Consider the following 11068-nt stretch of genomic DNA (forward strand, 5'->3'; position numbering starts at 1 on the left):
TGTCCCTAATGGGGTCGGGAGGGTTGCTGGTGCCCATCTCCAGCTACGTTCCGGGCGAGAGGCGGGGTACACCCTGGACAGGTCGCCAGTCTGTCGCAGTATATATATATACATATATATATATATATTAAAAATAGTAATATGATAAATATTTTTTCTGTTTTTAAGTATTTTTGAACATTATTTCCTCTGGTTTTGGATGCTGTGCGGCTGGAAGGATTTTTACCTTTTTACCTTTGAACATGTAGAGAAACGTTTCAGAGTTTTGTGTCTGTGGTAAGGCAGAGGATGGGGGCGATCCATTACTCCCATCCCAGCGTAGAACACGTTTCACTGGTTACGTCAGGCGGACATTCCTCTGTGCTGGAGGTTTGGACCCCAGCAGTGGATAGGAAAGTCAGCCAAGTCAAAACTTATTCAGAAAATGTTTTTCATCTCCCCTTTTAGCACATTAACTTTTTTTCAGAAAAGCCAAAAATCACCTCAAGGTAGTATAAAAACATTTTTGAAAAGTTATTTTGGAATTTTGCTGTTTCAGTCAATCTTTTCTAATAGCACACAATGATCTATCATTACCATTAATGACTCTACAAGTGAAAATATTTTTACTGTCACTTTAATCAATGCTGTTTCTGTTTGATGAGCACAAGGTGCATTAATAGTGTAGAACCTCCAGCCCCAAATAACAAAAGTTAAGATAAATTGCATAAAATTTAAAACTTCTATGTCCCTGAATTAAAAGTAGCGTTTCTATGGCATAGCCACATTTTCACTAAAGATTTTGGCAAAAAAATACCTATTTTCTTGTCATAAGAAAAGTTTACTAAAAAATATATATTTTTTAGTAAACTTTGATGTTGTAGACAACAGTGCCTCTAATAACACTCTGGCAACTTCAGTAACTTCCCCCACAAAGAATCAGATCCGCTGCATTTATTGCGTACAGTAAGTGCCATTTCATCAATATGCATTCATATACATTTATTTTGAAATCAAAGTCCATACAGGGAACGTCAATATCAGACATCATTGACGTTAAGCAGCGACAGTGATGATGAATGCGATGAGATGACAGGAAGGAAAGCCCAACACAGACACCAAGTGGATTTAATGACATCTGCCAAACATGTTAAAACTGCATATCGAATGATTAGATCTGCTCAATATGATCGATACTATCGGCTCATCTGAATTTAATCGATCACAGAAAGCAACTGAATAAAGTGAATATGGATGTGAATCAGAATTGCACCAACTGGTTGTGAGAAGTTTTTCCTGCTGAGTTTAGGCAGAGACTGACGGAACAGGAAAGCCTCCCTTAAATGACGTTTAACACGATTTAAAATAGCCGTTTCCTGCTTTTCCAGTCTAAACTAACCCAGTTCAGGAGAGACTGTTCCTTCAGTTTGGGGCGGTGAGGTTGGTGGTGGGTGGAGGCCGACGGGGTCTATGAGTCGTTGACAGACATGCTCTCCATGGCGTTGGGGAGGTTTTGGTCTCCTCCTTCCATCTTCTTCTTTTTCTTCCCTCCATCCTGCTGCTTCTTTGCTTTCTTGGACATCTCCTGATCGATGGGGGCCGGCTTAACAAACTTAATGATTTCCGTCAAACCTGGCAGGTGGACAATAAAAAAAAAGAAAGGAAAGAAGTCACTCACGGACTGCGTCCAGAACAGAGACGTGTTCTGCGTGGCCAGTTGATGCCCAGTCTTACCTGGAGGCATGAAGTCCCTGAGCTTCTCTGGAACGACAATGCCTTCGTCCGTCTGGTAGTTCTCCAGGATGGCGCACATGACGCGTGTCGTTGCGCACATGGTCGCATTTAACATGTGCACAAACTCTGCCTGCAAGAACACGACAAGAACAAGACGAGTGTTTAGCACGTTGGTCTACCTGGAGGAGGCTGGACTGCTCAAAGTGCTGGTGTTACCAAGGCAGCATTCAGAATACAACTTACTGATCTTAACTTAAAAATATCAGACGGTCTGGAAAATAAAATCTGAAGTAAAAATTCTATAGGTCTAAAATAAATCAAAACTACAACTATAGAATCAGCTGGTTTTAATGAAAATTAATAAAAACCAGCAAAATTATTGTCATGACGGAGGAAGTTGTGACCACCCACATTCTGGTTGTCATTTATGACCAAACTTTTTAAGAAAGTAAATGTCAAAACTTAAGGAAATTCTTATAAATTAATTGATCCTCATCTGTTGGCTGCTAATGGAGAAAAAGCTCTTAACTTCTCCTCATTTTAAAACATAAGCTTTACGCATGGCACCATATTTTAAAAGATACATGATGATAATATTATTGGATTAATATGACATCAGTTAATCTAAACTGTAGACTGATGTAGAATGTTTAAAAAAAGACACAAATGAAAGAAAGCAGGAAAATGAAAGACTAAAACAGAAAGGGATCAAAAACCAAAGAAAGTACAAAAGAAAGAAAAACAGAATAGAGGAGGAAACATGAAAAAGAATGAAAGAAAAAAGCACAAAAAGAAACAGAAGGAAAAGCAAGGAAGGAAAAACAAGGGAGAAGGACACAAAGAAGTAAAGGAAACAGAAGAAAAGGAAGAGAGGAAGAAGGAACATAAGGGGGAAAAGCATAAAAGGACAAAACAGGGAAGGAGGAAAACAAGGAAGTAAAAGAGGGAGTATAGTAGAAGAGAGGAAGGGGGGAATTAGATCAGGAAAAACAAATATTTCTCCTTAATCTTATTTTTTTCTCCATATTAATCCAGATCTGCGCAGACAGCAACTTTAACTGATTTAACAGAAGTTATGTCTTTTTTCTAAATAATATGACTGAATTATTTTTCACGATCTGTCAATCACGTCTTTTTCATTCCAGTACGATGACACCCAGAGTTGTTTATAGATTATGCTGAATCCGAGCACTCACCTTATCCATCATCTTTTTGGTCTGTCCATAGCGGATGCGGAGCCGCCTGGCCTGGTAGTCTGTGCAGTTGGAGCAGGAGACCAGCTCTCTGAAGGCCCCTGATCCGGGGAACCAGGCCTCCAGGTCCAGCTTCTTACTGGCTGCGTGGTTCAGGGCCCCTGCAAGGACGACAACCATGAAGTGGACACTCCACGAAGCCGACGCGTCAGCTCCAGGCTCTCACCGCTGGAGACCTTACCGGAGACGATGTTGACGATGCGATAAGGAATTCCCAGTGACTGGTAGAACTCCTCTGCTGTTCCGATCATCTCGTCAAACATCTCCCATGACTTTCCGTCGTGAGGGGAGGCGTAGACGAACTGCTCTATCTGCACGAACAGAAACCAGAATCAGTCTGAGAGCTGCCAGACTGCTAATATTTCACATGACGTTTGCATCTACGTCGACGTAGAACATGACTTTTATACCACCGCTAGCTAGAGATGAAGACAAAACCAAAAATACATCAACTATAGAGAATCGCAATTCCTAGTTCTGTCCAGATTATCTCTCTGATGTCATACTGCCATGACATGGTGACAGTTTCAACAAATATGTAACTAAAAAAAAAAGTTTTTTATATAAAAGTTACATACAGCAGCTTTAAACATAACCTGATGGAAAATGATGCAGTGTGGAACCATATAGAGCAGGGGAGTCAAACTCGTTTTCATTTTGGGCCATATCAAAAATCTGAATGCTCTTAAAGGGCCGGTTACACCAGAATATATTGATAAAACCCATTAAACTCTTAAAATATTAATAAACAGCTGTTTGTTTCTGCATTCAATAAGGGTTTCTTAAAATTAAATTATATTTAACATCTTTCCACACTGATCAGTCTCTCCAGGATTTTGTGAATGTTTTTTGTAATTTCTGCTTTAAAATGACAGATTTTATGGTGCTGATTTAGAAATGTTTGCAAGGAACTTTTACAATACTTGCGCTAATGTATGATATTAAAAGTCACATTTTACTGCTTGCTGTATCGATCACACCCTATAACTTGACATCAAGTAAAGGTGAGGCAGCACTGACTTAAACCCAATGTTTTTGAATTAATTTTGAGAAACATTTGCAGTAAAATCAGAAAAAATATTGATTTTGTGTGAATTTTGCTTATTTGTGAACTGGAGGAACCTCGATGTAATTTGCAGTATAGGGGACCCAATAAAAGCTACGGAGGGCCAGATTTGGCCCACGGGCCTTCTGTTTGACACATCGTCTTACAAGATTTGAAGTTTAAATTTTTGAAAAACCTGGATTTTTTTTTTTCACCTGCTATCTTGTTTGACAAATGTATCACGTCTTCTATTTATTTATTTATTTCAACGTTAAGATGAAGTATTATAGTCAGACCATTATTTTTTGTTTTTTTACGAGAAAGCAGTCCCGGTATTAGGAGAACTCGGTAATACTTTTATGAAAACTCAACGCGAAAAATAACTAAAACGTATGATGGGGAATGTTGAGCATCTTGTGAAGTTTTATAAATAAGAAAATACTTAATCTTTTAACACATTAGTGTCAAATTAACTCTTTATCAGCAGAGTGTATTTTTGAAAGTCACATCAGAAGCTTTTTCCTCATTAAAATGACTTAATTTTAAGGCGTTATGGTAAAATTGCATCTTTTTTGTGTTAATATTATGGCAATATTCTTGTAATGAAATACAAATTCTTACATAAGGGATGACTGAAATAAACTGAACTGAAAAAACAAGAATTTAATATGGAGTAAATTAACTTTATTATTGTTTTCAGTGATCCTCCTCCTGTTGAATCGTTCCCTCATTCTCTACATGGAGTACTTTCTTTTTTCTCTACATCTTTGCTGCAGATCCTCTCCTTCCTGTTTGCCTTCTGTCTCGCAATAGTGCCAGAAAATTTGTGCCGCTTGTTAAAGATGCTGCGCCTTCTTTTGTGCAATTTATGTCAGAGGATTTCAGATTTAGTTGTAATTTTTAACATTTTTTTGAGTGATATTTCTCCAGTAAAAGTCTTTTTCTACAAAATGAAAATGTTGTTGATTAAACTATAATAACCCTAACCTTCCTTGTGTTTACAAACTAGACGACAACCCAACAAATATATCCTTTGAAATTTAAAATGTTTCATGATATCATCCTTTCTAGAGAGATTAGAGAGATTTCCACATCTCCAAAAATGCTAATATTGTAAAATTTAAATGATTTATTTGTTGTAGTACAGTGTAAATTACATCTATTTCATGGTAATTGTATAGTTCCCCATTATCTCAACCATTTTAATCATAAATCTGATTTAAATTATTTTTTTCTTTTCTATTAAACTGTCACTTATAGATTCAAAAAGACCAGTAAGATTTATAATACTGCTGGGCAACAATCCATTAAATTAAAAATGCAAAAATTACCTTACTGTGATTTTTTTTTTAGATTCATCTGCTCAACAATAAGCCGTTTTTTAAAAAATAAAATCTGTATATTATTATAGATCCAAAGCATAAAAACCCTTCAGACTGTTGCCTTGTTAAAAGAAAGAGTCAATTTCCAAATTTTTTGGGTCTCTGATTGTTTTCGGGTTTTTTTGCCACATTTGTTTTACCATTCTCCACTTGTGGCAAGGGGCCAAACAAAATTCTTCCAAGGGCCAGAAATGGCCCACAGGCCACACCTTGGACACCCTTGGTTCGCACTCTCTTTTCCTCTCATCAGTCACATAATTTAAACAGAATCTCTAGACGGCTTGAGTAGGAAAAAATTGTTTCTGATTTGAATCATTGCCCCAAAAAGTTGAATTGCCAGACACTTAAAGATTAGCATTTCTGTCATTGACCTTTTCGAACTGGTGCACCCTGAAGATGCCGCGGGTGTCCCTCCCGTGGGAGCCCACTTCCTGCCTGAAGCAGGTGGAGAAGCCGGCGTAGCGGATGGGCAGGTCCTCAGGCTTCAGCCACTCTTCCCTCAGGAAGGCCGCGATTGGCTGCTCCGAGGTGGCGATGAGGTACTTCTCGTCGATGGAGCTGTCGTCTGATTTCTCGCTGCTCTTACCGATCACCTGGAGCAAATGTGGGACGGGAGGCAGGAAGTCGACACGACAATTACAACAGATTTAAGATGCATTGTGCTTTCCCTGTTGGATTACGTGGAGAAAAATTGCAGGATTTGTTGCTTTTGTCTCGCTGTTGGAAGAAAAGTTTACTGTCCGACTCAGATATTTTGAATTTCAATCAAAATAAACCAGTGCAACAATCAAAATATTCCAACAAGAAAAAAGAGTAATGTCAACATAACATGTCCGAAAGACAGTGGGAAGAAACATACGCTTATTTAATTTTGTTTTTTTAATATACATATGACGTATTTTACTTCTAATACATGTATGGCTTTTGGGACATAAATGAAATCAGAGTTTGTGGAGGTTTCACCAACTCAAATCTAAGAATTTTTAAGCTCATTTTAAGACCAATATGAATGGAATTTAAGACAACAGAAATGGCCAAATGTCGTCTAGTCAATTGGTGATGAATTTGCATGTTGGCATCAGATAGCTAACTCGCTAGCAAGGGCATATTAACAGCTAGTTAGCAGTAGGCTCAAGCAACTTGAGTCTTGAAACTCAACGAAGCCGTCTGAGTGTGACTCAAACTTTTGCCTGACAGAAAGTCAGGCAAAAATACTTAGAATATACAAGATTAAATAGACAAGACAAAACTGAAGACCTGTGATTTATGTTTTTATAGCCAACTTACTTTTTTAAGAGCATCTAAGACACTTTAACCTTTCGATTGTGTTAGTTTTCTGTTACTATCAATGGTGTTTAGAACCTCAGACTTAAAAGCAAAAAAAAATATTACTCAAACTGTTTTTCTATTTGGAGAAAACCTGGTCAGTTTTGGTTACTTTAATGGGCTTCATTTTCTATCAAAAATGCATTTTAAGGCCTTAATCTGTGCTACACGAGGACTTAAGGCCTTAATTTAAGAATTTTTAAGAATGCAGACATCTTGAGAAAGGGATATTAAAACCTAACAAAAATCACAGTTATTTAAAAAGCTAGCCGGTGATCATTTCCAGATTTATGTAGAAAATGCAGTTATTAGTTATGGCCACCAGAGGGAACCATTGCAACTGTAGTGCACTGACTAGTTTCATAAACAGAAAAACATCTCCCTACTGATCCATTTTTCATTTAATTTATCTGATTTTTGAATTTTTAACAGCTTATTTAATCCCCCATTAAGAACAGCTGCAGGACAGGAAGTCTCTACTGAAACAAACAGACTACAGAATTCAGTTGAGATTTACAAACCTTATAAAGTTCCTCGTCAAACTGGCTGAGCTGGGCCACTTCCTGCATGACCTCTTTCCTCATGAAGAACGGCGTGTACAGCATGGTGTAGTTCTTGCTGTGGAGGATTCTTAAGGCGAAGTTGATCAGAGCCTGCTCCAGGAACACCAGGGGCCCCTGGGAGCAAAACGGGAGAGCAAAAAATTAGCAGCCACTTCCGGAACATGCAGGTGAAGGATTAAAACTTCGGTCAGAAATGTTCTTCTTGGCGAGTTATGTCTGCACAGTTGGGGCCGCAACATTTTTATCGTAGAGGAGGAACAAAGCAATCCTGTCTTAGTACACACAGAGGAGCTCACCTTTAGAAAGTAACCTCTGCTCCCAGCCACAACGGCTCCTCTCTCTCCGTCAAAGCCGTCGATCATGACCACCAGGTCAACGTGAGAGTACTTCTTCTGGACGCTGTAGTCGCCCCAGGTACGCTCCACCTTGTTGTCTGCATCCTGACGGAAGAGTTCAAAATCACCAAGTGTTCAGCTAATGTTTCTATCCATCTACTGTTACATGTTGTCCAATTGAAATGTAACACTGAGGTTATAGTAGTGATGCTCTGACTGAAATCAGGAAACTTTCAGCCTGATGGGCAGCGACCTAGCAAGTTGGAAGCTTAAAAATCCAATCCTTTAATGCGTACCGAAACTCTTCAGTGAATACATTACTACTCAGTGTTTGTCATTTCCAGTAGCTGCAAATGGCAACTCTTCAGAGAAGAGTTTAAGCTGACTCCATGGGAGGCACGTACATTTAGGAAGCTATTTCAGCTAAAACCTCACTCACGATACAAGAGAGAGAGCAGGAGTGTCAGCAGATAACAGGAAGGCTGAGCATATCACAGCCAAGTTGTGTTTTATCTTTTATCTTAATTTGGAAATATTGGGAGTTTTTTTCAAAATGTCAGTCAAGAGAAGGTAAGGATCTCCATTCTCCAGAGAGTATATACTGATTGACTATTCACAGAAATCAGAAAATATTTGATCTGTGCGTGTGTGTGTGTGTGACATGAACATATATGCGAGAGCCTGATGAACCTGCAGATTTAAACACTATTATTACTAGATTCATTTGGTGTGATCCACTGCCTACCTCGTCATTGCTGACCGGTACAGACGGATGCAGGAGGTTGCCAATCTCCCTCTGATACTCGAACCTCTCTGCCTCCAGCTTCATCCTCTCCCGGTCAGTTTTCTCCACCGCCTCGTCCACAAGCAAACGCACCTTTTTGATCTGTGTTACTGTCAGCGCCTGATCCAAGAAGGAGAGTCAAAAAAAAAAAAAGTAAGAAAGAGAGCGAGAAAAAGAGAGGAGAACATGCGTGGATGTGTCCGTAACACCCACCGACAGCGTTTCAGCTGTTAGGTCCTCCAGGTTCTGGGCTTCCTCTGGTACAGACTCATCGTCCCCCACTGGTTCCTTTTTCTGCAATGACACAGAATTATGATTGAAAATATCTACTCAACATTACAAGCAGAAGCGTTTTCTGTTGTTGTTTTGCCTCTAATCTAAAAGTCTTTTCAGTTCTGAGTGTCGACTCTTGTTTTCATACGAGCGATCGCAAAAAACTGTTGTTTTACCACAGTGAAATCAACTGAAGTTTGCAGTTTTAACCCGGAAAACTTTGGGGGGAAACCCAAAGCGGTGAATACTTTAGCAAGGACAATCCATACCTTCATCTTCTCCCCGATGCTCTTGCTGCAGAGGTTCTTGGCTTTGTTCAGGTTGTCTGCAGAGAAGCGGCCTGTCAGAAGTTACATCAGTCAGTCAGTCAGTGCATTGTGGAAAAATCTGTAATCTATAAAATCTTTCATGACTTTACTAAGAATTTTTTAAATATTACATTTGGGATTTGGGTCTTTTATAATATGCATAAAAATATCAGCGTTATTCTGAACCAAAATGAAAGTCAGTAGCTGCTCTGCAGGGTGAGGTTGACCTGATGCTGCCGGGGATTGCATCAGATTCTACATCGTCAAGCTTACTCAGAATTAAACCTAATTTTACATTTATCTAGTTTAAGAATGATTAATTTCTCTATATTTAGTTGACCATTTAACCTCTTCATGCATAATGTTTAAGTTCTTTTTGAATGGTAACCATATGGCTCTTTTCTAGTCCTAACATTACACTAGCTAAGCTAGCATTAGCTTCCTTCTGAATAACCCACAGAAACTTGTTTTATATCCGCTTCTAGCTCTTTGCTTTGCTACAGCAGAAAATGTCAACTCTTCTCGTGATATTGTATCTATTTACCCCCATGAAATTGGCTTTGGTAAGGTGCTGTTCTCTGTGGGAGCGACGCTAGCCTTAGCAACATTAGCCTTATTGCTAACGTTAGTTATCATGACTCAAACAGCACCGGTGTTTTTCGCACTCACATTTTCTCCACTGCGTGTCAGCGGCCACCAGTTTATCCACCAACGTAACGTCCTTAAACCTTTTCCTCTGAGTCTCGCGGATGATTTCAGGGTCACCGCCTTTGTCGGTCCGAAACAAGTCCAAGTCGAGCACCATGTTTCCACGCCGCCTGCCTGTCAGAGAGAGACTGAACCGAGCAGTACCAGAGAGCCAGCTGCTAACCGGGTTGCCAGATCCGACCGGTGTTTCCACATTTCCACGCCGTCACGTAAGTTGCGCTTCTAAACATTGTTTTATGGCTATGGCGCAAGATTGTGGTGCTTTCAGGTGCGAGAGGCGCTGAATAAAGGTTTTGAAAAATTCTAAAGTTATTTATTCAACCTTTGTTATCATAAAATATCACCACAGTCGAGTTGCAATGTTCACAAACAACATTCTTGCGCATGTTTAGGTGATTTTCTGACGTGTTTTTAATTGTATGAATTATTAGGGTTTATTTTATTTACTACCAGACCAGCTTTTAAAATGGTTTTAACCTGAAAGTGTTTCAAACTTCCAGCCATCAGCATCTAGAACAGGGGTGTCAAACTCCAGTCCTGGAGGGCCGCAGTCCTGCAACTTTTAGATGTGCCTCTGCTGCACCACACCTGCAATAATTAGGTCATTAAGGCTCTGGAGAACTGATCTACACAAGACGGAGGTAATTAAGTCATTTCATTCCAGTGTTTTGTACCTGTGGCACATCTAAAAACTGCAGGACAGCGGCCCTCGAGGACTGGAGTTTGACACCTGTGATCTAGAACAACTATTCAAAGAAAATTGTATAATAGGAGCAAAATAACATTTCATTTTCTAATAAAGCACTTTTGAATTTAAATAAAATCTAAATTTCAGCTTTTAATAAGTGATGCATATTTATTTGTAAGATCATTCAACTGGAACATGTCTGAATAACTCTTCACACCCTCCTCCAATTTTTTTTAAAATCAACACTAATGCCAAACTGACTCTTTGCCTCAGACAGCATCAATATCAGAGTGGAGTTTTGACATCAACAATTTTTTAGCCCACATTTCTGAAAGAAACATTTTCTTAAGCAGAAATTTGGCAAGTTATATAAAATGTTCCATCATATCCAGTTACCTTTCTTTGCATTTTAGGAATAGACAGTGATAATTCATTAGATACTGACAAAAAAAAGGATAAGAGGAAGAAGTTATGCATATTTGCTAAAAAATAAAAGTCATAATAGTTGCTTATACTTTGCATTCCTAATCTTTCATTTTGCTTCCAAGAATATGTAGGGTAAAAGTGTTAATATCAAATTGATTTCTTTGTGTGTGTGTGAACTGACTGGGATTGTGGTCAGATTTCGTCATTTAATAAAACCATTTAAGGGTGTTATTCACCAACTGTTGAATAAGACCTACCTCATTT

General features: G+C 38.8%; 1 protein-coding gene across 1 annotated transcript; it reads right to left on the reverse strand.

Moving 5' to 3' along the window:
• Window positions 1-918: 918 nt before the first annotated feature.
• Window positions 919-9847, reverse strand: sars (seryl-tRNA synthetase). Its single transcript, XM_023341008.1, has 11 exons — window positions 9652-9847; window positions 8944-9014; window positions 8615-8695; window positions 8363-8521; window positions 7579-7722; window positions 7241-7396; window positions 5765-5986; window positions 3148-3277; window positions 2910-3067; window positions 1714-1843; window positions 919-1611 (listed from the first exon to the last, which is right to left on the reverse strand). Exons 1-11 carry the CDS (start codon window positions 9785-9787, stop codon window positions 1448-1450), a joined length of 1551 nt encoding a protein of 516 aa, XP_023196776.1. The 5' UTR covers window positions 9788-9847; the 3' UTR covers window positions 919-1447.
• Window positions 9848-11068: the final 1221 nt, after the last annotated feature.

The sequence above is a fragment of the Xiphophorus maculatus genome, chromosome 1, assembly GCF_002775205.1.
Source record: "Xiphophorus maculatus strain JP 163 A chromosome 1, X_maculatus-5.0-male, whole genome shotgun sequence".
Classification (NCBI taxonomy): domain Eukaryota; kingdom Metazoa; phylum Chordata; class Actinopteri; order Cyprinodontiformes; family Poeciliidae; genus Xiphophorus; species Xiphophorus maculatus.